General features: G+C 38.1%; 4 protein-coding genes across 6 annotated transcripts; 2 read left to right on the plus strand and 2 right to left on the minus strand.

Moving 5' to 3' along the window:
- The first annotated feature begins 10,446 nt into the window (after positions 1-10,446).
- On the plus strand, positions 10,447-17,038 carry LOC108160361 (transcription factor Ken). Of its 3 annotated transcripts, none has more exons than XM_017294333.1 (3): positions 10,447-11,229; positions 14,627-14,796; positions 14,868-17,038. In XM_017294333.1, exons 1-3 carry the CDS (start codon positions 11,221-11,223, stop codon positions 16,399-16,401), a joined length of 1,713 nt encoding a protein of 570 aa, XP_017149822.1. In that variant the 5' UTR covers positions 10,447-11,220; the 3' UTR covers positions 16,402-17,038. The 3 variants fall into 3 exon arrangements, with proteins under 3 accessions (XP_017149822.1, XP_017149821.1, XP_017149820.1); XM_017294332.2 differs by lacking the exon at positions 10,447-11,229 and adding an exon at positions 13,588-13,965; XM_017294331.2 differs by lacking the exon at positions 10,447-11,229 and adding an exon at positions 14,318-14,455.
- A 534-nt stretch (positions 17,039-17,572) lies between these two features.
- LOC108160558 (23 kDa integral membrane protein) lies at positions 17,573-20,116 on the plus strand. Its single transcript, XM_017294632.2, has 5 exons — positions 17,573-18,125; positions 18,892-19,080; positions 19,165-19,350; positions 19,406-19,606; positions 19,676-20,116. Exons 1-5 carry the CDS (start codon positions 17,994-17,996, stop codon positions 19,895-19,897), a joined length of 930 nt encoding a protein of 309 aa, XP_017150121.1. The 5' UTR covers positions 17,573-17,993; the 3' UTR covers positions 19,898-20,116.
- Positions 20,074-21,594, minus strand: LOC108160557. Its single transcript, XM_017294631.2, has 3 exons — positions 21,300-21,594; positions 20,908-21,247; positions 20,074-20,847 (listed from the first exon to the last, which is right to left on the minus strand). The coding sequence occupies exons 1-3, from the start codon at positions 21,503-21,505 to the stop codon at positions 20,167-20,169; spliced, it is 1,227 nt and encodes a 408-aa protein (XP_017150120.1). The 5' UTR covers positions 21,506-21,594; the 3' UTR covers positions 20,074-20,166.
- Positions 21,595-25,733: 4,139 nt separating this feature from the next.
- On the minus strand, positions 25,734-27,938 carry LOC108160456 (retinal homeobox protein Rx). The gene is made up of 3 exons (XM_017294472.2): positions 27,091-27,938; positions 26,784-26,974; positions 25,734-26,049 (listed from the first exon to the last, which is right to left on the minus strand). The coding sequence occupies exons 1-3, from the start codon at positions 27,362-27,364 to the stop codon at positions 25,864-25,866; spliced, it is 651 nt and encodes a 216-aa protein (XP_017149961.1). The 5' UTR covers positions 27,365-27,938; the 3' UTR covers positions 25,734-25,863.
- Positions 27,939-27,989: the final 51 nt, after the last annotated feature.

The following is a 27,989-nucleotide window of genomic DNA, read 5'->3' on the forward strand; positions in this document are numbered from 1 at the left end:
ATTGGATTTTGCGTGAAAAAGGTTTTAACGAAATAGGCCAAACAAAAACAACGAAAAAGAATAGTCGTTCATATTGCTCAATTTTTATATTCCGGTAAATAATTCTGGCCAACTAAAGCCCTTAGTTCTTAGCCCACGTAATTTTATGCCATTGATGAATAAATTTTCAACAAGATTGGACAGTTTTTAGTCCTTGCTTTTATTGTATTTTGACTAAGCAAGGTTTAAACAAAAGAGTTAAAAAACAAAATATATGCCTTTGTATACCCTATTCGTTAATTTAATATGAAGATATGAAGTTAAGACGTAATTAATAAAGATCTTTTTTCAAATTGATAGGTTTTAGACGAATTGATGCGTTTCTTGTATGTACATACACATACATATGTATATACATCTCTCGATCCTGATACCCGTTCTTGGTCTCTGTAAGAAGACAATAAACTGTAAAATATCGTTGTAATAGCTTTAAAACAGAGACTAAATTGTTTTTGCTTTCTTTGGAGTCTGGGATTAATTCTATAATACATATCTATTTGCATTTCATTTTTGACGATTTTTATTGGTCAAAAGCAAAAATCGCGTCGTTCCGTTTTAACCGGTTCGTAGTTTGGCGGTATATTTAAAAAAACTAAGTTTATATGGATATATATTATATGTGGTGGAATATGGAATGGGACTCATGCTGCCTACCGGTTATTACCGATTCAATACCCGATTATATATATACCTCGATTTTGATATTTCGACGAAAATTACTAGCTAAATAGAACCCTCAGCCCTGCCCACATAGTTTTATCCAATTAATGAATCTATTTTCTACTTGATTGGCTTATTTAAAATACTTGACTTTGATTTTTTTTGTCTCAATTTTGGTTCCTCAACAACAATATAGCGTCTCGTATGATTAAAAACCGAACTTAGCACACCTAAGCCCCCTCGATTTAAATAGTTCAACTGCTTGAGGCAAATGGCGGAAAATATTACTTATTTCTGAACTTAAAAACACCACGATAGCTTTCATCTGAACTCAGCTAAAATTCTTAAAGTTTTATCATATTCTCTGTCATATTCCCCAGTCATTCAACACCATTCCATAATTCAGCTGCATAGTAACTTATCCTTAAAAAAATAGCAAAATAGAGAACAAAATTTAACCGCAATCGTCGTCCCACGAAATTTAACTGTTGTTCTCAAACAACTATACTCAAGCGTACTCAGGATTTCTCAAACGTCCGCATTTTTATACCAGATACTCAAAGAGAGAATATAGAGGTATATTAGATTTGTGGTGAAAATGGATGTGTAACGCTCAGAAGGAAGAGTTTCCGACCCCATAAAGTATATATATTCTTGAGCCGCATCAAAAGTCTGTCCCGATGAGCGCCTAGATGTCAGAGACTAAAAGAGCTATAGCAACCCAATTTTGTATCACGACTCCTGTTAGTTCTCACTGTGACAAATTTATTTCAAAACTTAAATGATATATATATATTAATATATCCCGATCCCGAAACCTATTCTTGGTCCCCAAAAGAAAACCAAAAACTGAAAACAGCGACTGACTAGTTTCCTCAATTATATACATAGTATCCTTTTTACTAGAGAATGATGCTGTATAGTAGAGCTGCGCGCCTAAGTTTGAAAGATAATGAGTGACATGGATTTATAGTATTATATTTAAGCATTTTAAAGATCGAATATGTTAATTCAAATGATGTTTTTGAATACGCTTATATTTTTTATCGAACTTGAGGAATTCAATACTAGGAATGTATATAACTACACATTTTGTATATACTTATGTACATACATATACATACAACCATAACATGCAAATTTTCCTTAATTATATACAAAAGAAAGGTATCAAGGAGAATCAATTACGAGATAGATTTCTTCAAAGACCTTGACCCTCGCTGCAGCTCGATTATCCTATTAAATGTGTTGTTTATGATCCTCAAATGTCCGATGCAAACGCACGCCACCTACGTACGAGTTCACATCTACTCTCTCTACCCTTTCCCATTAAGGAGAACAATTGCAAGTGTCCTTGAAACTTAAGGGTAAAGAATTGATTTCAATGGATGCGACTGTTCTGTCTATGTAAATGAACGTGCCTTGGAGGTAGAATAGGAGGACAGCTGTATGTAAATTAGTTTCGGGACCTAAAGCTAAAGCCATCCACCCTAGTAGGTCAATCATTCTAAAAACAACCATTACAACCATTCGATCTTGATCTTAATGGTAGTTTTTAGTACAAATTTTCTATTGGAAATTTACTTATTTACTTATTTAGTAGTCTGCATCCTTTATTGAATTATATTATGTACCTACCTGCATACACTTTCATGAATTCCTGAATGTGTGTAGATGTATTCATAGTCAACTGAAAAAATTGGTCCAAGGACATGTCTAATTGTTCCCTAAAATGTGAAAGGGTAGAAGATGCAAATGTGGGCGTTCTGTTTTCACAATGAAAACAAATAGGGAAATTAGCGTTACTTATTGGTGATCAAGGTCATTAAGAAACCTTCACAATCTCAAAGGCATTTGTTTCTTCCGAATAAACTACAATTTTTTAAAATCATTTTTATGGACATTTTGATCTAACATGCGACCAGAAACTGGAGAAGCTATAGATGTAAAGGATGGCAGTTGCTAAAACACCTTGGTAGGAAAATAAATGGGTAGGTGGAGATCATAATGTACCATATTTTGCATGTGTATAAATAAATATTAATAAACAAAACAATAATATAAACCCATTTCCATATACCTTTTCTAAATTGAATGAAACTTAACTAATTTAACCAATTGGCATATAATTTCATTACTTTGATCTGAAAACCTACTAAAATAAAATAGTCATGTTTTCCTGTACTGCTTTCTCCTTTAAGAAAGATGATTATTGATAAAAGTTGTTCCTCAAAACGAAATAAGTTGTTTGTTGAGAAAATGTGAATTGATTTATGAGAGAATGTGAAGTGATAAAGTAAAAAATAACAATGAAAAATCGTAAGCTCGTTACACTCTTTTAAAGTAAATTAACTGCCTTAGAATATTCTGTTCCGTGTCGCAGATTTTTCTACTTGACTATTTTTAGCCAAAGTCGAATTCTATTTCGCGTACGTTCGCGACCACATGTTTATTGCTATCATTATGAAAACTTAAAATTGGATGAGCCCCATCTTTTGTACTAAACATAGTCCTTACAAAGTTATATCGAATCGACTAAAAAAAACCTGGGGAAAATTGCTACGCATTTTGAAAGTGCCAGGAATTAACGGGCAAACAAGCAACTTAACAGCACACGTTACAGAATGTTAATCAGACGTTGTGGCAACATTAATTTGTAGCAACACATTCCGAATACTCTGGATATTATAGAATTGCGGAAATGTTTGTCATCTAATGCACCAATAAATGCAAAAACTAGTCAGTCTCTGTTCTAAAGCTATCATAACGATATTTTACAGTTTATTGTCTTCTTACAGAGACCAAGAATGAGTATTGGGATAAGGATATACAAGAAACTAATCAAATGCATGAATACGTCAAAAACATATCAATTTTATTTATTAATAATAAATAATAAATAATTAATAATAATAATATATAAAATTACAGAAATAGGGTATATAAAGTATTGGGTATAGTCCGGCTTACAGGCAAAAAGTCTTCAAATACCAGCAACATTGCGACTGTTTTTTGTTAAACTATTTTGTTTAAACCTTGTTTTACCCAAAATACAATAAAAGCAAGGACTAAAAACTAGCCAATCTTGTAGAACATTTACTTATTCTGAACTTAAAAACACCACGATAGCTTTCATCTGAACTCAGCTAAAATTCTTAAAGTTTTATCATATTCTCTGTCATATTCCCCAGTCATTCAACACCATTCCATAATTCAGCTGCATAGTAACTTATCCTTAAAAAAATAGCAAAATAGAGAACAAAATTTAACCGCAATCGTCGTCCCACGAAATTTAACTGTTGTTTTCAAACAACTATACTCAAGCGTACTCAGGATTTCTCAAACGTCCGCATTTTTATACCAGATACTCAAAGAGAGAATATAGAGGTATATTAGATTTGTGGTGAAAATGGATGTGTAACGCTCAGAAGGAAGAGTTTCCGACCCCATAAAGTATATATATTCTTGAGCCGCATCAAAAGTCTGTCCCGATGAGCGCCTAGATGTCAGAGACTAAAAGAGCTATAGCAACCCAATTTTGTATCACGACTCCTGTTAGTTCTCACTGTGACAAATTTATTTCAAAACTTAAATGATATATATATATTAATATATCCCGATCCCGAAACCTATTCTTGGTCCCCAAAAGAAAACCAAAAACTGAAAACAGCGACTGACTAGTTTCCTCAATTATATACATAGTATCCTTTTTACTAGAGAATGATGCTGTATAGTAGAGCTGCGCGCCTAAGTTTGAAAGATAATGAGTGACATGGATTTATAGTATTATATTTAAGCATTTTAAAGATCGAATATGTTAATTCAAATGATGTTTTTGAACACGCTTATATTTTTTATCGAACTTGAGGAATTCAATACTAGGAATGTATATAACTACACATTTTGTATATACTTATGTACATACATATACATACAACCATAACATGCAAATTTTCCTTAATTATATACAAAAGAAAGGTATCAAGGAGAATCCATTACGAGATAGATTTCTTCAAAGACCTTGACCCTCGCTGCAGCTCGATTATCCTATTAAATGTGTTGTTTATGATCCTCAAATGTCCGATGCAAACGCACGCCACCTACGTACGAGTTCACATCTACTCTCTCTACCCTTTCCCATTAAGGAGAACAATTGCAAGTGTCCTTGAAACTTAAGGGTAAAGAATTGATTTCAATGGATGCGACTGTTCTGTCTATGTAAATGAACGTGCCTTGGAGGTAGAATAGGAGGACAGCTGTATGTAAATTAGTTTCGGGACCTAAAGCTAAAGCCATCCACCCTAGTAGGTCAATCATTCTAAAAACAACCATTACAACCATTCGATCTTGATCTTAATGGTAGTTTTTAGTACAAATTTTCTATTGGAAATTTACTTATTTACTTATTTAGTAGTCTGCATCCTTTATTGAATTATATTATGTACCTACCTGCATACACTTTCATGAATTCCTGAATGTGTGTAGATGTATTCATAGTCAACTGAAAAAATTGGTCCAAGGACATGTCTAATTGTTCCCTAAAATGTGAAAGGGTAGAAGATGCAAATGTGGGCGTTCTGTTTTCACAATGAAAACAAATAGGGAAATTAGCGTTACTTATTGGTGATCAAGGTCATTAAGAAACCTTCACAATCTCAAAGGCATTTGTTTCTTCCGAATAAACTACAATTTTTTAAAATCATTTTTATGGACATTTTGATCTAACATGCGACCAGAAACTGGAGAAGCTATAGATGTAAAGGATGGCAGTTGCTAAAACACCTTGGTAGGAAAATAAATGGGTAGGTGGAGATCATAATGTACCATATTTTGCATGTGTATAAATAAATATTAATAAACAAAACAATAATATAAACCCATTTCCATATACCTTTTCTAAATTGAATGAAACTTAACTAATTTAACCAATTGGCATATAATTTCATTACTTTGATCTGAAAACCTACTAAAATAAAATAGTCATGTTTTCCTGTACTGATTTCTCCTTTAAGAAAGATGATTATTGATAAAAGTTGTTCCTCAAAACGAAATAAGTTGTTTGTTGAGAAAATGTGAATTGATTTATGAGAGAATGTGAAGTGATAAAGTAAAAAATAACAATGAAAAATCGTAAGCTCGTTACACTCTTTTAAAGTAAATTAACTGCCTTAGAATATTCTGTTCCGTGTCGCAGATTTTTCTACTTGACTATTTTTAGCCAAAGTCGAATTCTATTTCGCGTACGTTCGCGACCACATGTTTATTGCTATCATTATGAAAACTTAAAATTGGATGAGCCCCATCTTTTGTACTAAACATAGTCCTTACAAAGTTATATCGAATCGACTAAAAAAACCTGGGGAAAATTGCTACGCATTTTGAAAGTGCCAGGAATTAACGGGCAAACAAGCAACTTAACAGCACACGTTACAGAATGTTAATCAGACGTTGTGGCAACATTAATTTGTAGCAACACATTCCGAATACTCTGGATATTATAGAATTGCGGAAATGTTTGTCATCTAATGCACCAATAAATGCAAAAACTAGTCAGTCTCTGTTCTAAAGCTATCATAACGATATTTTACAGTTTATTGTCTTCTTACAGAGACCAAGAATGAGTATTGGGATAAGGATATACAAGAAACTAATCAAATGCATGAATACGTCAAAAACATATCAATTTTATTTATTAATAATAAATAATAAATAATTAATAATAATAATATATAAAATTACAGAAATAGGGTATATAAAGTATTGGGTATAGTCCGGCTTACAGGCAAAAAGTCTTCAAATACCAGCAACATTGCGACTGTTTTTTGTTAAACTATTTTGTTTAAACCTTGTTTTACCCAAAATACAATAAAAGCAAGGACTAAAAACTAGCCAATCTTGTAGAACATTTATTCATGAATGAAATAAAACTATGTAGGCATGGCTGAGGGTTTTAGTTAGCCAGAATTATCTTTGGATGTTGATCTTTGGACGTTGACATGCAATGACTGCATCTTTCAAGAGGCGATGCAGTTACTGCACCGTCAAGTGGCCCGTGTGACACCATCAGAAGGCTGTTACGCGCGGATCCCAGGCAAAACGCAGCCCTCCTCCCGCCCAACCGACCGAGGGGCGCTGCCGCATGACGCGCGGTGCGCAGCCGAACCAAACGCGAACATGCAAGAAAGATAGCTATTAGACTAACATTCGAGGAAAATTAGCACTAAACTTACTAAGAAACTAAGCATGCAATCAAAATACAAATACCACTACAGTTACTAATTAATAGAAAGGTGTGTAAGGATTAATAATTTAATAAGAGGAAGAGAATTAGTGTTGGATATAATATGGTAGAGGGAATTGTAATCCGAGCATAAGACCCTAAACGGTTCATGCAAGGAATAATTCGATCTACAAAGTGGAAGGAACAACGGTATAAAATTTCTAGTCAGTCTAATAGGAATCGTGAAGTTCATGCGGCTTAACAGATCAGGGCTGTCTATGTCACCCCTGATCAAGTTTTGCATAAAAATCACACCAAGCATTTTTCTACGGTTAACTAAGGTTGGGAGGTTTACTAATAGCAGTCTACTAGAGTAAGATGGGAGTCTCACACCCGCCTCCCAGTTTGGGCCCCGCACAGCAAAGAGAAAAAGTTTTCCTGTACTGATTCTATACGGTCCTGGTGTACTTTGTACTGAGGGCACCACACACAGGAGCCGTATTCTAAGATCGGACGAACAAGCGAGGTATAGAGAGTTTTTGTTATATAGGGGTCGTAGAATTCCCTTGACCACCTCATTATAAACCCAAGCAGGCCCATGCCCTTATTTACCATGGTAGAAATATGTTCAGAAAACTTTAACTTGGCGTCTAACATAACACCAAGATCATCCACCAGGGTAATTCTCTCAAGAGAACCATCAAATAGGGTATAGGGAGCCAACAAGGGGCTAGAACGGTGAAATGTCATAACTTTGCATTTCGAGGCATTAAGATGTAACAAGTTTGCACAACACCACGACTGAAAGTTATTGAGATCGGATCGCAAGCGAGAATGAAATGAAATGTCCTTGTACTGGACACAGAGTCTAACATCATCCGCATACATAAGTACTTGAGAGTGTGTTAATACCGAAGGCAGGTCATTAATAAAGAGTGTGAAGAGTAAGGGGCCTAGATGGCTGCCTTGTGGTACTCCCGAAGAAACCTTTACTGGTGAAGAGAGGGAGCTTTTGAAGAGGACTCTTTGAGACCTAGAACAAAGATAGCTAGAAATCCATCTCAGGAGGTTGGGCGGAAACCCTAAAAGGTCTAGTTTATGTGCTAAAAGGGACATATATTCCACGCAATATAAAAATTGAACAATTGGAACTCACTTAAGAGATTCGCTACGTGACATTTTTATCTAATTAGACAAAATCCAATAATAGAAAGTATTTAACATAAGCCAGTTAAGTAAAAAATTAATTTATCAATCGTATAAAATTATGTGGCCGAGAGCAAAAATCACGTTCCATGTTGCGGCAACATGCAGTTAAGCAACATTGCATACCCTAGGAAAGCATATTATAGATTTGAGAAAATGTTTGTCATCCCGGATGGAGCAACATTTTGCATACCCTGGGGAAATGGATGTTATAGAACTGAGAAAATGTTTGTCATCTAATGCACCAATATAGGCCAAAACTATTCAGTCTCTGTTTTAAGGGTATTTCAACGATATTTTGAAGGTCTACTCACAGAAACCAAGAATGGGTATCGGGATCGAGATATATTTAAAAGACCCTAATCATATACATGAATATGTCTAAAAATTGTCAATTTGAGAAAAGGTCTTTATTAGTTACGTTTTATCTTCATATCAATATTTATACTTTCATATAAAATTAACAAAATAGGGTATACAAAGGCCTATACTACGGCTTACACGCAATATAGCGACTCTTTTTTTTGTTGAACTTTTTCGTTTAAACCTTTTTTTACAATAAATAAAATGAAAGCAAGGATTAAAAACTATCCAATCTTTTAGAAAATTTATTCATCAATAGGATAAAATTATGTGGGCATAGATAAAGGCCCGGTTGACAACATTTAAATCCTTGTCGCTCACATTCAAAAAAGTTAGATTTGGCGCGCACCACTCGGTATATTTTGCTCCCATGGTATTTTCATCAATCTATTAATTTAATTTTCAATGCTATATAGAAATCCAATAAAAGGAAGTATTTCGAATAGGCCAATCATGTATAGAATTGATTCATCAATCGTACAAAATTGAGTGGGCATGGCTAAATGTTCCATATAGATAGTATTATTTAACGGAACAAAGAATTGGTCGTTTTTTGAATCGAATTTGAGTTCGCCGCAGTTCGCCGCAGTTCGCTTTAGCAACAATGAGTCCCATTCCATGCACAAATGTTGCGCATTCCATACACACTGTTGCGGCAACATTTACTTGAAAACCGTATTTTAGTCAAAATACAATAAAAGCAAGGACTAAAAACTAACCAATTGCGTAGAAAATTGATTCATTAATTATAAAATTATGTGGGCATAGATAAAGGCCCGGTTGACAACATTTAAATCCTTGTCGCTCACATTCAAAAAAGTTCGATTTGGCGCGCTACACTCGGTATATTTTTCAGATGAGACCGTATATTTCGGTGCTGTTCTGAGGGTCATACTGTAGATATACTGGTTTTCGCCGCGCTACCATGGTATTTTCATCAATCTATTAATTTAATTTTCAATGTTATATAAAAATCCAATAAATGCAAGTATTTCGAATAGGCCAATCATGTATAGAATTGATTCATCAATCGTACAAAAATTAGTGGGCATGGCTAAATATTCCATATAGATAGTATTATTCAACGGAACAAAGAATTGGTCGTTTTTTGAATCGAATTTGAATTCGCCGCAGTTCGCCGCAGTTCGCTTTAGCAACAATGAGTCTCGTTCCATACACAATGTTGCACATTCCATACACACTGTTGCGGCAACATTTACTTGAAACCCGTTTTTTAGTCAAAATAAAATACATTAAGGTAATTAAAAGAAGCAATCTTGTAGAAAATGCATTTATCTATGGGATAAAGCTAAGTGGGCATCTATAGCTTGAAATATAGGCAATACCCGATTCGCCGCAGTTTCGCTTTTGCAACAATGAGTCTCATTCCATACACAAACATGTTGCTAATTCCATGCACACATACCCTGGGGGAAATGAATGTTATAGAGCTGTGAATACGTTTGTCTTCCAAGGCTCAGTAGGTATCAGGATCGAAAATATACACAAGATACTAATAATGTACTTGAATATGTCTAAAGAATATCAATTTGAGAAAAGGTCTTAATAAATTACGTTTGATCTTCATATAAAATTAGCGAAATAGGGTGTACAAAGAGCTATACACGCATCATGCCTTTAAATACCAGCAACATTGCGACTCTTTTTTTTGTTGAACTTTTTCGTTTAAACCTTTTTTTACAATAAATCCAACAAAAGCAAGTATTTAAAACAAGCCAATCAAGTAGAAAATTGATTCATTAATCGTATAAAACTATGTGGGCATGGCTAAATGATCTATATAGCTGGTAATATTCGACGGAAGATCAAAAACGAAGAATATGTAAAATATAACTTGAGCTCAGTATATTTACGGTATATTTTTAAAGTAAGACGGTATGTTTCGGTATATCTTATCGATAAACTTTATTCAAATTCTTCGAGCTGATGTTAACTGTTTATACTTTTTTCCCAACCGCCGATCGAGTAGGACGCGCGCGCGCCTTTTGTATTCAAAAAAGAGAGAGCAAGAGCAAGAGCAAGAGATCTCTCACACTCGACACTCGCTCGCCCGCCAGAAAAAGTTTTACCAATCAAGTTTTTTATTTCGCAATAAAAAAGAAACAAAACTTCAACCTAGTTAAAGTTAATGTCGTTGTCGTGGTGAACGATTCGTGAGTGTGGTGTGCTGTGCATGTGCTAGTGTGGATCGCTGCGTCGCAGAAGAGGAAGATGTGCAAGCAGGAAAAACAAAAGAGAAATTGAATAAAATTAAAGTCCGCGTTGGATGGCCAGTATAGTGAGCGAATAAAGCTTCATGTGTTCTTAAAAATATGAATAGTAGTACCACCAAGAGTTGTGTTCCCCCGCCTTCGAAGATCACCAACTACACACACACACACACACGAGACCACGAAAGCTGGGTGTTGGTGTTGAAATCGAAATTGAAAGTTGTTGTGGGTGAGACCAACAGCACTGCCAACGGAATAGAACGCGTCGTCGCGTGTGTGTATCCCTCACATACACACTCTCGCCCACTGGAGCTGTGGCTAAAAGAGATTGGATTGTGAAAGGGGAAAGCTCGACTTGGTCGCACACATGTGTACAGACCCACGCAAACACACACGCACTCGAATCCCATATCATATCCACCGTGAACGAACTAATCGAGGAACTTATCCATTGAGTCTTAGTTTAGTGCAAGGGATTAAACAATTTTCGATCAATTGCTAATGAAAGAGGTAAGCTTTGCTGTATATTTACCACTCGTATTCACATACATAGTGGAGTTCGGTTACATGAGCCAGAAACTTTTCCATCGGCTGGCATTGCAACATCTTCAACGAAACGAAAAACCCAAACTTTTGCGATGGTACGCGTGTCTATATGCACCTAAGCATACATATGTACGTAAAACACAGAGCTACCAAGGTCAAACACTAATTTAATAGTCGCAGAGAAAAACATTCCAAAGCCAGACCAGACCGAGCTTAAAGCCAAAGTTGGGCCTGAACGAAGTTCCGATATAGCGAACGTCTGTTCGTAGCTATCCAATCTTCGTCATCGTGATCATCATTAACAGGGCAACAACAACAACAGCTAAAGCAAAAGCAACAGCTACAAAGCGCAGCCAACCAAAAGACAAGAAAGGCTTAGTGACCTTCATGGCATGGCGTGCTGTTGTCTGCGTAATATTTTGTTTGTGTGTGTATGTATTTGTATGCATGTCATGAAATTTGAAGACATACTCGTACACACGCTCATACCTATGTACAGATATAATCTGTATATAATGGTAGTGGTTGACGGCTAACTGAACTGCTTTCCAATAAGAGTGAAGGTGAAAAAGCACACCACACCACAAGCATATGTATGCGCACACAGACAATGAACATGCAAGCGCACAATTACAGGCCGATCGCGCAGATGTTACAAAATATGCTATATGTACATGCACACAAACATATATGTACATATTTACAAGTATATACACACGTTTGTCTGTCGGTCTGTGCACTTACAAAGAGTGGAGGAATATGTATTTTATAGTAATATGTGACGAAAGCTTTAAACATTCTACAATCGAAAACTATCTTACTGAAAGGGGAAATGGAGAAATCCAACAAAAATACTTCCATTGTACAAACATACATACATATGTATGTATTTATCATTTCCTTGGAGAGCCTCAATCTCAATGCCCAAAAGTACTGTCCTATCGTATCTTTCCCAGCATGTATCGTTCGCCTCATAAGTTATGTAATTCAAATTTGGGTCACTTTTACGAGTGTAGCATTTACAGCAAGTACAATGGCGCGGCGACGACGACTCTTTGCCATTTTCTGCGGGGCGGCCAGAGAGCTTTCGTGAAAGGGGAAAGAGCACAGCTCTGAGTTGCGAGTGCGAGTGTGTTGGTGCAGAAACAAGTTTAGCCCCCTCTCCACACCGCTCCGCTCCCTTTTTATAAGCTCTCATACAACTTTCAAAATATTTCGAATGCGCTTTCTCTTTTGTGGCCCCCGTTCTCTTCGTTTTCAATCTGCACCAGACATGTGCTTATACACTCACAATCTGCATAAATGATACTCTCACTCACATTGAAGAAAGAGTAGTGGAAAAACATTACATTACATTGGAACGATGACGACTACAAAAATCTGAAAGTATAAAGTAATATGTATGTATGTACATACATACATACATATTTATATACGAACTTACGTTCTCTGTATGTAAATATTTATGCGAGTGTTCGTTTTGTTTAGCTCTTTTTTTTTTACTAATACACAGACATACAGAACAGAGAAAAAGAAAAGCTTTTTGTGAAAGGTGATTTTTATGCGCGTTTTGTGAGTTAGCGTGTTTTGTTTTGTCTCACTTTTGCGCTCGATCATCTCTGCTTTGTCCCTTTCATTCCCATTTCGAGTTGTTTTGTATGTATGAATGTATGTTGTACACTCGCCAACACCAGTCTGTGCCCAAAGTGGAGAAAAATGTCGAAATACGAGCACCACAGCTCGCTTTGGTTGTTTTATGATCGCATCAAATGAAAGTACGGCAGGAATGATGTTCCATTTGAAAATAACTCAAACGTGTTTCCGCAGACGTCGGAGCACAGTGTATGCATTTATGAAAGCCAGTTATTGTATGTGTGTACATTTCCGATTGCGAAATCTGAAAGCGTTTGTAGAAAGGAATGAATGGCCATGACGAATGGAAGGAATGAGAGGATTGGAATCCAGTATTCAACTTTATTCCATTAGCACCGTTTCTGACTTGCCCAACGTTAGAACAAGCCTGTCATCTCCCCGTTCCTCCCCCCCGCAATCTTTTCCACAAACGATCGTGCTCTTTCAGTTTTCGCTTCCCATGAAAAATAACACAACTACGAAGTGGAGTGGAGCGTCGGCGAGGGGGGAAGCCATTCTCCCATTCTCTTGGTGCTGTGCGAAGCCAGTCATTCAAGTTTTATTGAAAGTGAACGTTTCGTCTCCCAGTGAAGCAGAGGCAAAAGCAGCGACGCAGCAGAGCGTAACAAAAAGCAAGACTATCTTTTCGAAGTTTTCAGATCTGCTGAACTTTAGCTTTGTTGAGAGCTTACAAGCCATGCTCTTGCACAATACAGTAATAGCCCCATAAAGTGAGCGAGTGTGCATAGCTGTTCCACAGATACAGTCTCACAGTCCAGCGAATTTCAGTGTAACAATTTCATCGTATTCGCCGTTGCCTTCGCGCCAAACTCGAATCCAACACCAACACACCAACGCAACAGCAAGCTGTCGGCAGCAACAACAACTTCGAAAGGGGAAAGCTTTTTTGAGGCAGTCGCGCAGAGAGAGAGAGAGATAGAGAGGTAGTGGCAGAAGCAGCATAGCGAGCGTTTCTTAAGCAACTGCTATTGTTGTTGGGGGCTGCTCTATGAAGTGGAGCTTTCATCTTTTCCAGCAACAATGCTTTGGCTGTACATACGTGTGAAGGTAATGGCTGTATGCGTCTGTGTGTGTGTGTGTGGGTTGTGCAGTATTACAAAAACAGAGATGAAGAAAAACCTAAAAACCTGATTAGTAAACATTTACTAATGCTTTGTAATTTCAATTCACACACACAACCGCTCTTCGCTATACATATGAGTGTATGGATGTGTCCACATGTGTATGCATGATCATTTCTCCGTGGCGATGAAAGCTCACTTTCGAATGCTGCAAGATCCTTTTTCTAACACACAGACAAGCGACCGAGTGTGTAGGTGGGTGAGCCTACCTGTGTGAGTGCCGTCTGTATGACACAATCGTGAAATAGTCACGGTGAGAGGGGAGGAGAGAGTTTCGTTGAAAGGCGGCTTCCATGCTCCGAGATTGTGTAATACTCGCCAGTGGAAGAGACAGCGCCAGATGCAGACATTTTCCATTCCAAAACTTTCTATTTTGCTGTCTTCACAATTTACTACTGCATGGCCTGCACAGAAAGGTATGCACATGTACGAGTATATACTCGTATGTACATATGAATATACATGCATATATAGAGGGGTCTCTGATTCGATTTGTAGCTTGCATTCTTTGAAATCTAATATTTGTAGGACTAATGCGCAGAATCCGATGCAACCAATCTAACCCCTCTTCCTTCTTCCATTTGCAGTTTCAGAGAATGTTGATGTTGCAATACAGCAAGCATGGCGAGTGCATACTCAAGGAAATCGGAGCAGCGTTCCGGGGAGAACACCCGGCGGACCTTACAATCGTGTGCGAGAACAAAGTGAAGCTGCATGCACACAAACTGGTGCTGGCCGCCGCCAGTCCCCTCATACGGTAAGCCTTTCGATTGGGTGGGGTTTGGGTAATTTTTGAGTTCACTGATGGTTATTGGTTGGATTTTGCAGAAACCTGTTAGAGGACACTCACCTGAGCGACTGCTCGACCACCGTCTACTTCCCAGACGTCAATGCCACCTACTTTAAATTTCTGCTGGACTTCCTGTACTCCGGACAGACGTGCATCACCTCTCGTGACGTGAACTACCTGCATGATCTGCTGCTGCTCCTGCAGATCAAGTCGGATAGCTGGAAGACCACAGACTCTGCCTATCTGAACAGCAAGTGCGGAAGCATACGCGAGAGATCGCGGAAGCAGTACTCATCCTCCCAGAACCTGGACCAGACACTCAAGTATGAGGTCGACAGTGTGGACGAGTCCAGAAATGCGGCCGATTTTTCCGCGTGCTCGGCCGAGCACTGCGAGAGTGCCCCCGAGTGCGGCGGCGGGGGGGTTACCAAGGAGGAGGACGACGAATGCACGCACAAGGACAACCGGAGCGACAAAGACACAGATGAAATCGTAAATCTCTCTAATGCTCCACCGAGTGGCATCAGCAACCACAGCAGCACCAACAGCAACAGCAGTAACAACAACAACAACAACAATTCGGCTATAAATCCAGTTAACCTTTCACTAGACCTCCGGACAAAAAGCGAGAACTCGGCCCGTAGTGATGCCAGCAGAACAATCGGATCGGGATCTGATCACAGCGGCATCGACCTGGCTATCAGCGCAAGCGAGAGCACAAAGCGGAAGGGACTGTTCTTCGACTCGCACAAGGATGTGTTGAAGCCGCTGTCCGATGGCTCGGACATCAACAGCTCGCCGGAGAACTATGTGGTTACGCCCCATCGAAAACGACGACCCGGCTTTCACAACACTCAAAGTGACAATCAGCCATTCACTTCGTATCAGCAAAACCTGTTGGAAGAGCTGAGACTGGTGAAGTCGACGACATCGCCCATATCTGGATTTAGCTCAGAGAAGAACATGCTCGCCCATCTCGAGGATGGGGCACTCAACGGCGACACCCTGACCCCGGACCGAAAGCTAATCGAATCGCAAAGGAACCGTGCACAGAGCCCGGATATACCAATGCACTTGGGACCCCAGTTCGTGTACCAGTGGCAGTCGAATCAGAACGCCGCGATTTCCGCAATGCCCAATCTGCAGTCGCGACTCTCTAGTCTGTCGCACATGAACCTGGGGCTGGACCCAGAGGGTCGCAGCAGCTCCGCCTCCGGATCGAACATAGCCAGCAGCAACCCCCACTCGTCTTCGGTGCGAGAGTACCGGTGCGAGTACTGCGGCAAGCAGTTCGGCATGTCCTGGAACCTCAAAACCCATCTGCGCGTCCACACGGGCGAGAAGCCCTTTGCCTGCCGCCTCTGCGTGGCTATGTTCAAGCAGAAGGCGCACCTCCTCAAGCACTTGTGCTCGGTCCACCGGAACATCATAACCACCACCAACGGCACGGACACGGAGAACCGCTACAGCTGTTGCTTCTGCTCCATGAGCTTCGAGTCGGTGCAGGAGCTGGTCCGGCATCTCTCCGGGCACCACAACAACCTGCTGCTGACCAAGAATCTTCGCGAATAACCTAACCGATCTTTGAGTTGGCTCCACCCGCCGCCAATCCAATACTTGCAAAGAGACCTGAATTTTATATATATATATTGTATACAAACATACGGTAAACAGTAAAAGTAACAGATTTAATTACTTATTGTATAAATATGTAAAATGTACATTTAAATCTTAAGCTTACCAACATTCACGTGACTACTTTACTGGATTCACAATAACTTCACCGACGGCATGACGATATGAACGCAGCCAGAGATGGAGATGGGGCTGGGGCTGGGAATTAGAATCCAAGAATCCGAGCCCGAAAGAGAGAGAGGCCAAACAAGTTGTTTTTTTCTCTTTTAAATTGTATTTGAGTTTCAAACACCCCACAGAACCCCACGTCCACTATTCCCTATTTTTTTAAAACGGCTGGTCCATCATAATGGAACATTATTTTCTAAGAATATTTGTATACAAACGGTATTGTAATTTCTATTTTATTTTCTACCCCGTCTTACATGAACCTACCTGCATACATATATTTGAATAATTTTTATACACTCTTTCATGCTAAGATTTTACATATTCCCTCCTAAAATCGCCAATAAAAGTGTGTAAATAGTAGTACAGTATAAATTCGCAAGATCGTAATAAAATCAGAAAAGCATTTCAGTTTTGTCTATACTTTCCAAACAATTTTCGAAATATATTTTGTTGAACCTACATATTACCGATTTGTTTCTGCGGCAAGTGGCAGTTAAGTTGGGTGGATAAGCAAATGTCCAATGGGGTGACATAGTCCTTCGTTGGCTACTATCTTTTTTAATTTTTGAAATTGCTATTTAAATGTTGCTTCTTGGCGCCAAACTGTAATGTTCATGCTGGCCAGCTTGTGTCAATCGAATATTCGATAGTGGTAACTTTCGTTTCGTAGCATACTCCTTTTGGGAGTAAGTGTAAATATCAAGTAGAAATAGTAGGCGTGGCGCGATGTTCAAATATGTCGAAATTGTTGCCTGGCATGGCTCCGTTTTCGTGCAATATATATATATATATATTTATAACTCTAGAGAAGAACCATTGGCTACAAAAATAAAATAATAAATATCTACGGTCACACTCTTTAACCGATATAAAATTTGGTTGGCGCGCAGTGTTATTGGCCGCGGTTATAGATAATATTCCCACTGTTGGCGCAGAAGTATAACAAAGCAAGGAACGAAATGGTCAGACCGTCAAATGCGTATTTTCGACTGCGACCGATCTGAGTGACTCGGAGTTAACTGTTATTTTTAGTTAAAAATTGCATCCGTGAAGTTGAACCTGGACCTGGACTGGCAAAATGTGGATGTCTCTAAAACCGCGAGCAACAGCAACGTTCAGTGATGATAAAGTGATGTGATGTGACGAACACTGCAGCAGAATCGAGCGAAGGCTAACAACATAACAGCATAACTTCAATCCAACCAAAATAGAGGTCCACAATACACCCACACAGCCGTACATCCGTGCAACCGTAAAGCTGCAACACGCCAACACACATTCAAAAACAAACGCACACACAGCCACATACCCACGAATGCTGAGAGACTTAATATAATTAATAAACTTCAGTGAAGTGAATGCAAACTGCGAGATATTCGACGGAGAGCACTCGTAAATTCGAAGACTCGCGAAGGACAACAACAATGGCGTTGCCAAAGAAAATTAAATGTTTTAAATATTTGGTTTACAGTTATGTATTTCTCCTAGCGGTAAGTTTGGCCCACATTCTCCTCTCCGAACGGGAGAGATAGAGAGCATAATTAGAGCTTTGTAGAGTTATATAAGGTAAATGCAATGATATGAATGTGTGTGCGTCCGATAACGGTTTACACACATGTATGTGTGTATGTAATTGCATGGAAAATTTAATCAATTTGGGGAGCATTTGCATACAATTTGGTTCTACATCACATCATTGTACGAGTATGTATGAACGAATATTCCCATTTCCTGCAAACCAAAACAAATCATGCATATTCCGAACGAATACAATCAACTTCATTTCATGCTCCTCACACTATGGAAATCTGTGCATCAAATGATGTAGATACATGTACACGTATGTAGATACACATGTATGAACATCCTGCACAATGTAAAAACTTCTTGTCCTCGAATGTACAACGTCCCACACTCCCACTCACTCCCACCATAGTGGCGAATCATGGGGGATATGTACACATTTTTATCCTTGAATACATACTCGTATATAGTATATTAAATCCCGAGTCGTAGTGACCTTGAGCTAGTTAAAAGCTGCGCCTACATACATACATACATACATACATACATACATATGTTTGTGTGTGCATGGGCTTGTGCACACAACACTTCGCATGACGTCAAAGGGAGTACAAATGAAAGCCTTCAGAATAGCATCCCAAAGTGGCAAGGACACTGTGATGAACGGGACGGGCGTTTAATCCTACTCGAACAGCTCCGTCAAATGAACACCATGCTCCATTCGTATTTTAGCTAACTGGAGCCGCGCAGATATTTTTGGGAACATCCCTGTTGTGGGGACACTCTGTGTATTATGGAATTGTGCAGAACAAGTTGTGGGCCCCAGCCGCGATCCTCCTGTGCCTGGGACCTGTGACCTTCATCCTGTGCTGGATGGGATGTCAGGCTACGAACCAAAGGAAGCGCTGCCTACTCGGAATGGTAATGCAATTGTGAAAAGGAAACTTACGTTAACCATGGAGCATGCATCCCTATATATCACTAAATTTCTTTCTATATCCCCAGTTTTCCGCACTTCTGGTGGCCTGCATATGTGTTCAATTCATTATCTGTGGATGGTCCTTGGCCATGCGGGAGAACCTTCCAACTTCGGTAGAGATTTTCATTGACGATTCCTTCGTGGAGTTCTTAGACAAATTTTCGCGCACCAAAGTAGATAACTTGCATTTGTGGAATAGGATGCAGTCGCAGGTAAGTCTTTAGATATGGCTGTAAATGAGTTTAATTGATTTACTGGTTTGTTCAGCTACAATGCTGCGGCGTTGATGGACCTCTTGATTATCGTCGACTCTCGCTGCCCTGGTCCTGTTGCTCTCGTCCGGAGCACGCCTACGAATCTGCCTGCGATACCCACTACAAGCGCGGTTGTTTGGCCGTCGTTTCGGAGCAAATCAAGAACCGCTTGCTGATAACCGCGTTCGGGGCTGCCATTATAGCTATTTTTCAGGTGAGACCATTGGAAGCACGCGCACCCATCACACTTCTCTTCAACATATAAACGCACTTCTGTTTACAGAGCTTAGGGATCTTCTGCGCAGTCCATTTGACCATTCTTTTTGGAAAGAACGACAATACGCACCCCATAAATATGAACCGGAAAAAGAAGCAACAGCAATTCTTACCCCTAACCATACAGGACAAGCGGCATGACCTACCATCGCCCATTAATCTATCACCATCTGCACCAGGGCAGAGAGTTTTAAAAACTAATCTGCCTTCGGCCATGCAACACAAATGACAGACGATTAGTTTCTAAGATTGAAAATTTATGAAAAACTCCAAAGAAAAATTATAAAAAAACACTAAAAAAAAATGTTGTAAACTGAGATGGAATGAATATAACTGTGACCCTCAATGTTACGTTATGGTAATTTTAAACAAATTTAACGTTCGAGAAAAGAAACAACATTTGAATTTGGATTGATTCTCCAGTAGTTTAATTAAAGCTTAAAAACAATTGGATTTGCCTTGTTTTTACCTATGTATGGGCTCCGACGTGGCTTCGGGTCAGTTGGCGGATCTCGTGACACTTGGCGGCACGTAGAACGTGTCCGCTGCCTTTGGCGTCTTTTTCTTTCCGAACCAGCGCTTAGGATATTGAACCTTCTTCTTGTATATCTGAATATCGATGTCATCCTTGTTCTCAAAGAACCAAAGGTTTTGCCGCTTCGCTTCCAGCTCGTTCAGCGTTTTCTCAATGCTATCCTTCCGTTCCACTAGACTCTGCTCCTCGATATACTTCTTTGCAGCGTTCTCAAACTGTTTGGACCATTCTTGATAGGACTGACCATATTCAGCTAAGAGTTTCGGTTCGAACTTTTGGGAACTACTTTTTATACTACTCTCCAGTTTTTCGTGGATAGAGTTGGTCTGCGTGCATTTATCGAGTGCTTGCTGTAACGATTGTGTAAACTCGTCCGAGACCTCCAGTTTCAGACTTTCAGCTACATTCTGGGAAGCGGTGACGATTTCTTTGTAGAAAACCTCACGGTTTTTGGCCAGAAGACTGACAGCATCAGGTAATTTACCGCACAATACAAAGCCAAGAAGACAAATGTTTTGTTTCAGCTCTTTCAGAGTGCCTGAGCCAGAGCCCAATAGAATCATAGCTCGACCAAGAACCTTTTCTTCCGTCTTATCACTTGTATCTTCTACATAGTTTCGAATAAATTTAACACGGACTTTTTCCTGAAAAAGAATTTTTGGTCAGTTCGTTGAAACCATTAACAAAAATATAACTTGGTTTACCACTTCAGGAGCAGGTGCTGCAGGTTTATTCTCGGACGACTCCAAAGGCTTGAAGTCTTTCACGAACCCAAAAAATGAGTGGAGTGCTAACGCCTCGACCAGCTCGCTATTGCATAAGCCTCTCTCCACAAGAAGAGCAGCAATCTGCGCTGCTTCCAATGTGTTTCCGCTGTGCAACAATAGGTCCATAAGGAAACACCCGGAGAACTGGTCAATAAACAGTCCATATTGGCTGGGACTCCGCAGAACCGTGATTACCTCCTGGGGATTTGTGGAGTCCAGTAATTGCTTCACTAACAGACTCGGCAAAAGCGGAACATAGCTGCATTCTTTTTGCTTTCTATAAGGGTTCCAAGGTTAGTTCAAGTTCTGGCTAAAACGTTCAAGCTTACCTGAGCTTAAGCAGCTTGTCCACCAGGTCCATTTGCCGATGATCCGCATTCACAAACAGATCCAAATCTATATTTGTCGCAGCAGGCTGACTGCCCTCAGGTAAGAGGTGTCGAAACTTGGCTGGACCCTCACTCGCCAGCGCGTTGAATTCTGTTGAAAAATACGACATTGACATCCATCTTCTGGAAATCCTAGATCTCAACATGGCCAATTAATGTAGATTTTAATTAATTAATTAAATAAGATGTAAAAGAGCAGTGGATTAGAGGTGGAGAACTATCGATGGTAGGGCACTATCGCGCTACTAGACTATCGATGGCTCAATTTTTCGATAGTGGGCGATAGTGGTCGATAGTTTACCCATCAGCAAAGAAAATTTGTGCGCATTACTTCTTTCAAAACAATATACAGAGTTTTTTAACTTTTATTATTTTTAGCTTCTAGTTGGACCGCATATTTCATTTAGAATTGTAATAATGCTTTTAGCAGCGAATCAACCGTCTTTTAACACTTTTAAAAACACTAATTTTTATTACGACTATCGACCACTATCGATGGTACTATCGACCAATATCGATGGTTTTGAAAATACTATCGTTCACTATCGATGGCGCCTACTATCGATAGTCCTCCACCTCTATTATACATATTCCTCGATTTTTATATTCCGTTGAATATTACTAGCTATATAGCACATTTAGCCATGCCCACATAATTTTATACGATTCATGAATAATTTTTCTACTTAACTGACTTATTCTTAATGCTTGCTTTTATTGGATTTTGCGTAAAAAAAGGTTTTAGCGAAATAAGTCAAACAAAAAACCAGTAGCGAAATAGGTCAATCAAGACAAACGAAAAAGGAAATTGCTCAATTTTGATATTCCATTGAAAAATGCTGACTAACTAAATCTCTCAACAATGCCCACATAGTTTTATCCCATTGATGAATAAATTTTCTACAAGATTGGATAGTTTTAAATCCTTGCTTTTATTGTATTTATTGTAAAAAAAGGGTTAAACGAAAAAGTTCAACAAAAAAAAGAGTCGCAATGTTGCTGGTATTTGAAGACGTGATGCGTGTATAGCCCTTTGTACACCCTATTTCGCTAATTTTATATGAAGATCAAACGTAATTTATTAAGACCTTTTCTCAAATTGATATTCTTTAGACATATTCAAGTACATTATTAGTATCTTGTATATATTTATGTCGATCCTGATACCTACTGAGCCTTGGAAGACAAACGTATTCACAATCCTATAACATTCATTTCCCCCAGGGTATGTGTGCATGGAATTAGCAACATGTTTGTGTATGGAATGAGACTCATTGTTGCAAAAGCGAAACTGCGGCGAATCGGGTATTGCCTATATTTCAAGCTATAGATGCCCACTTAGCTTTATCCCATAGATAAATGCATTTTCTACAAGATTGCTTCTTTTAATTACCTTAATGTATTTTATTTTGACTAAAATACGGTTTTCAAGTAAATGTTGCCGCAACAGTGTGCATGGAATGGGACTCATTGTTGCTAAAGCGAACTGCGGCGAACTGCGGCGAACTCAAATTCGATTCAAAAAACGACCAATTCTTTGTTCCGTTGAATAATACTATTTATATGGAACATTTAGCCATGCCCACTCAATTTTGTACGATTGATGAATCAATTCTATACATGATTGGCCCATTCGAAATACTTCCTTTTATTGGATTTCTATATAGCATTGAAAATTAAATTAATAGATTGATGAAATTGACAAAAATACAAAATATACCGCCTCATTTTAAAAATATACCGTAAATATACTGACGAATTCAAGTTCTATTTTACATATTCCTAGTTTTTGATATTCCGTCGAATATTACCAGCTATATAGAACATTTAGCCATGCCATCATTTTTTTATACGGTTGATGAATCAATTTTCTACACAATTGGTTAGTTTTTAGTCCTGGCTTTTATTGTATTTTGACTAAAACAAGGTTTAAACAAAACAGAATTTTTCCCAACCATATTAAATACTAGTGTGGTTGCGGTCTGCAGCATGGGCATTCTCGATACAGTTGCTTGAGATCCAAAAGAATAGGAATGTGGAATCGGAACATGCAAAAATAAACATTATTTATTTCATCTATTGAAAGAAAATCATTCGTGATCTTTAATTAACTTTGATGTGTTTTTTCTTTTGTTTTCCTACAGCGTATGGTGTATACGTTGGTTACCTTTTCATTTGTCTGCAAAATTCTTGTCGAGATTAAATGTTTAGAGCGAAATTGAAACAAGAAGTAAATAATTTTACTGAATCGAACTCTTGCCCAAAACTACAAAGTTGAATGCTTTGTCGTCGTAAGTTTACTCATTCATTTGTAAAAAAGAAACCGCAGAAATATCTTTAAAAAAAAGTTGTATCAATGTTGTATCAAACCATTTTCACATCATTCGGCGTTATTCGATATGTGGACTGTAATAGCTGGAGACGCAATTTGTATTACATGAAATAAGTATAGAGGCGTAATGATGAAAAAAAAACAGCACAACTATCAACACCTATGCCATCAAAACCAACTGATCTAAAAATACAATAATGTGGGGCGAAATAAATAAATAATAAGTAAATATAAGAATCGCGTCCCATTTCGTTCGTTTTCCATAATTTGGTTGCTTTCATTGCGTTTATTCCGATATCGATAGCAAATTCGCGGCAGTGTACAAAATATATAAGAATGAACAATGGTTGTAAAACAAAGACATTCGAACTACTTCGAATTATTTTATTGATTTTCGATCTTTTCTTTCTTCGCTTTCTTACCCACACCAAAACAACAACAATGAAAAGACCCTTTTTATAGCTGATACTCGAAGAGTATAGGGGTATATTAGATTTGTGGTAAAAGAGGATGTGTGTAACGTCCAGAAGGAATCGTTTCCGACCCTATAAAGTATATATATTCTTGATCAGCATCAATAACCGAGTCGAGAATCATATATCTTTCTGTTCGTCCGTCAGTTATGGATATAGCCATGACTGTCAGCTAGAGCAAAAAAATGTTGTATCCATACTCCTGTGGTCTTCCGCTCTAAAACGGACAAAAATCTGTGGCATTCACAATTTTTAAGATAAGAAAAAAAGCAGAATCATAGAGAAGGACCACATCACATTATTATTCCACTCTTTCACACACTCTACCTCGATCAGTGTGCGTGATCTGGTGGAAGGGAGCGAGATAAAACGGCTGGTGTTGGTGTGAGAAAAAAAAAAACACAAAAAGAGACAAATTTAAAAAACAAATGTAAAGAAAAACGGAAGCAGATAAAATATAATGTATAAAAATCTCACAAACGGTTTAACCGTTTAATCACATTTACACTGACTGAGTACCGGGTATAAAGTAGAGGCTTACAACATTCCCGCTCGTTTATTTTTCTGCGAATACAAATAAATACATAACCAAATTTAGGCAAAAAAATCGTATTCCTCTTTTTAAACCTGATACTCAAAAAGAGTATAGGGGTATATTAGATTTGTCGGGAAAGTGGATGTTTTTATTTCGGACTTTGATGTGCAATGACTGCAAAATCAAGTGGCAGTATCAAGTGGCCCAATTAACACCAAGCCGAAGCCTGTTATGCGTGGATCTCAGGCAGTAACGCAGCCCTCCTCCCGACCAACCGACCAAGGGGCGCAGCCGCATGACGTGCGACGCTTTAACCGAACCGATCGCGAACATGTAGGAAAGATAGATGTTAGACTAATATTCGAGAAAAATTAGAACTAAACTTGCTAAAAGAACTAAGTATTTAAAATATTAATACTAACAACGAGAAAAGTATGTTTATATTAGTGATTTAAGAAGTGGAAGGGTTGTAGATATTATACGGTAAAGGGAATTATAATCAGATCATAAGATTCTAAGCTCTAACGCCCAGAAGGGAGCGTTTCCGACCCCATAAAGTATATACATATATTCTTGATCAGCATCAATAACCGAGTCGATTGAGCCATGTTTGTCTGTCCGTAGGTCCGTCCCGATGGGCACTTACATATATCTCAGAGACTATAAGAGCTAGAGCAACCAAATTTGGTATCCACATTCTTGTGATATCGAACCGTCACAAATTTATTTCAATATGACTGATCGGTGATGCTGATCAAAAATATAAAATAAAAACACACGCTCCCTTTTGAGTGTTGCATAAATCTACACGAATTTCAAATGTGTACCAATCCTTATACTCTTTTAGTACCAGAAACAAAAAAACGCTATAAATACGAATTTTACTGAAGGATTTTTCGAAAAAAAAAAAACAATTTTGACTTATCTATTTGGCTCTCATCCCACCGACTGGAGATTCGATGACTTGGGAAAAGATGAGAGTGGAAGCTGCTAAAAAGACTTTAATGGGAATCCAAAGATTTTCAAAGTACTGGTAAATATGTAGATTTGATTTTCTTTATTTAACGTTTAAATTGCACCACAATGCTTAGTAAAAACAATATCAAAATAATGGTATGTAGTCATGAAAATGTATCTTAATATTTACATAGATATTCGTGGTTCCTATATTTGATCATACAGGCATTTCATCTGGCGCGAATTTTGAGGTCCTTTCACTGCCGGATTCAGATATTTAGAGCCGGATGCAGAGTTTTTGCGGCTATCCATTTTAACAGACTTATCTTTCATAATGTAAATAGCATGTCGTTCTTGCTTTCGAAATTTTGCTCTTCTATTTTGAAACCATACCTAAAAGGAAGTAAATTTGTATAATTCGATACAGTGTTAATTTTTAATGCGCTATTGTCCTTATAAAAGTACCTAATATTACTGCTTAGTCTTTGTTCTTTTCACTGAGTTTATTTATGGGAGATACTACAACTTTTTTTTGTGCGATCTTTCATCTGAGATATATCATGAACAAGCCCAGGATTCTTATATTCAGTCTCCAGCTAGTGCAGCACTCCTATGTGATAGTAAGACCCAACCAGACGTTCAGAGCCTTTGAACCTTTGAAGAGCCAACAACCGGGTCCGCCGACCTATTTTCATTATAGTACGGTTGAACATAATCGATCATAGATAGCCATCACTTTAATCGCTATTTCGTCAAGGCTAAGATATAAGATAGACTGGAGGCTATGAATCTATTAAAGCTTAGAGTGATCTAGAAAATAATGCTTTGGAGTTTTTTTTAACTGTTATGAAAGAAAAGAGAAGAGAAATGCTGAAAGACTGACGATGAAAAAGGTGCTCAAATACCTACAACTACTGAACAAACATAAATATCTCTCGTCAACTGCGTGACACAACCAATTCGATCGGATCACTATACTAGTTCATCATCCCGCTATGTACATATATGTATAAGGTCAACAACTTTTTGTATAGCTATCATAGAAGCCACCGATGTTCAAGGGCATGTAAAGCTTAAGTGCGCTGTTTTAAATTGGATTGGGATATGGAATATGATTTTTTTCTTACCTGAACTCTTGCTTCTGTCAAGTGTAGTTTCGATGCAATCTCCTCTCTTGTGTAAATATCAGGATAATGGGTCTCTAAGAATATTTTTTCCAATTCATTTAGCTGGTTGGAAGTAAAAGTTGTTCGAATCCGTCTCTGTTTAGATTTATCAGTCAAGCTCAATCCATCATCATACGCCTTTAAATGAAAATCTAAATAAACAGTAACAATTTATAATAATGCGAGTTTTCAAGTATTTGGAAAATAGTATAACGATACTGCTCTTAAAAGCTGTGCTATATAATGTGGAACCCATCGGAATACTAACCGGAGTTATAGGACGCAATGTTATGTGTCGAAGGGTAGAATTCCGAAACAGTTGTTATTTTCGAAAATAGTAAGCTCGATTCTTGATTTAATGAACTCCTCATTGCAGTCTCGTTGGCACATAGCTTGTAGCTCGAGTCAATCATTAAATTATAATGATTCATGTGATTAGCTACGGAGAGTCCTCCATTTGTATTATTATTATAAAAATCCGTATTGGCGTTGTAGATGCAGTCCTTGTCGAAGTTCGCCTTGTTTAGAAATGAAAATTCCATTGCACTGAAAGCCCATATAGGATACAAAATTTGTTCTAAAGGTATTTTTAATGTCCGTTAATGAGTCACATCCCGATAAAACACATAATTATGGACTCGCGCGGAAACACAACTTTTAACTGCCCTTGAATAAATAAGCTTCGATTACGAATCTACCAACTACAGCCTTTGGACAAAAAAGGATGCTGCACTTGTCTCTGGTGAAAGAGATAGAAAATATTTCACTCCGCGTTTGGGGGCGTGTGCTAACGAGCTCCAAACGAACTAGGGGTGGAAATTTTACGCTACAATTTTTGCCATACACTGCGCCAAAGACAAAATGAGTATACATTTTAATATGTGAATAAGCTAAACCTTTTTTTATGTTTTGTGTCAATTTGATTTTTTTTATCGATTCTAGATTTTATTCGAAAACAACACCACTTTTGAATCGCCATTTTTATAAAAGAGGCGAGTACTCCAACAAAGTATTCTTCAAATTATTCTTTGAGTGTAATAAAATTTACGGTCCTTCAAAAGTCACATTGTGAAGATAAAATTGGCCCATCTGATAACATTAGTTCTGAAATGCTGAAAGGAAATGTGCTTTTGAGAAATCTAAAAGATACAAAATAGTTAATATTCA

This window comes from Drosophila miranda, chromosome 3 (assembly GCF_003369915.1).
Source record: "Drosophila miranda strain MSH22 chromosome 3, D.miranda_PacBio2.1, whole genome shotgun sequence".
NCBI lineage: Eukaryota > Metazoa > Arthropoda > Insecta > Diptera > Drosophilidae > Drosophila > Drosophila miranda.

Bases quoted from the DNA above. Each gene is read 5' to 3' on its own strand.
- LOC108160361 (XM_017294331.2), top strand. From the start codon at position 14,333: ATGCTCCGAGATTGTGTAATACTCGCCAGTGGAAGAGACAGCGCCAGA. The intron at 14,456-14,626 runs GTATGCACATGT...TTCCATTTGCAG, and splicing joins TGCATGGCCTGCACAGAAAG to TTTCAGAGAATGTTGATGTT. The intron at 14,797-14,867 runs GTAAGCCTTTCG...TGGATTTTGCAG, and splicing joins GCCGCCAGTCCCCTCATACG to AAACCTGTTAGAGGACACTC.
- LOC108160558 (XM_017294632.2), top strand. From the start codon at position 17,994: ATGCAAACTGCGAGATATTCGACGGAGAGCACTCGTAAATTCGAAGAC. The intron at 18,126-18,891 runs GTAAGTTTGGCC...TTCGTATTTTAG, and splicing joins GTTATGTATTTCTCCTAGCG to CTAACTGGAGCCGCGCAGAT. The intron at 19,081-19,164 runs GTAATGCAATTG...CTATATCCCCAG, and splicing joins AGCGCTGCCTACTCGGAATG to TTTTCCGCACTTCTGGTGGC.
- LOC108160557 (XM_017294631.2), bottom strand. From the start codon at position 21,505: ATGTTGAGATCTAGGATTTCCAGAAGATGGATGTCAATGTCGTATTTT. The intron at 21,248-21,299 runs GTAAGCTTGAAC...GAACCCTTATAG, and splicing joins GACAAGCTGCTTAAGCTCAG to AAAGCAAAAAGAATGCAGCT. The intron at 20,848-20,907 runs GTAAACCAAGTT...ATTCTTTTTCAG, and splicing joins CAGCACCTGCTCCTGAAGTG to GAAAAAGTCCGTGTTAAATT.
- LOC108160456 (XM_017294472.2), bottom strand. From the start codon at position 27,364: ATGGAATTTTCATTTCTAAACAAGGCGAACTTCGACAAGGACTGCATC. The intron at 26,975-27,090 runs GTTAGTATTCCG...CTGTTTATTTAG, and splicing joins CATTGCGTCCTATAACTCCG to ATTTTCATTTAAAGGCGTAT. The intron at 26,050-26,783 runs GTAAGAAAAAAA...ACTTCCTTTTAG, and splicing joins TGACAGAAGCAAGAGTTCAG to GTATGGTTTCAAAATAGAAG.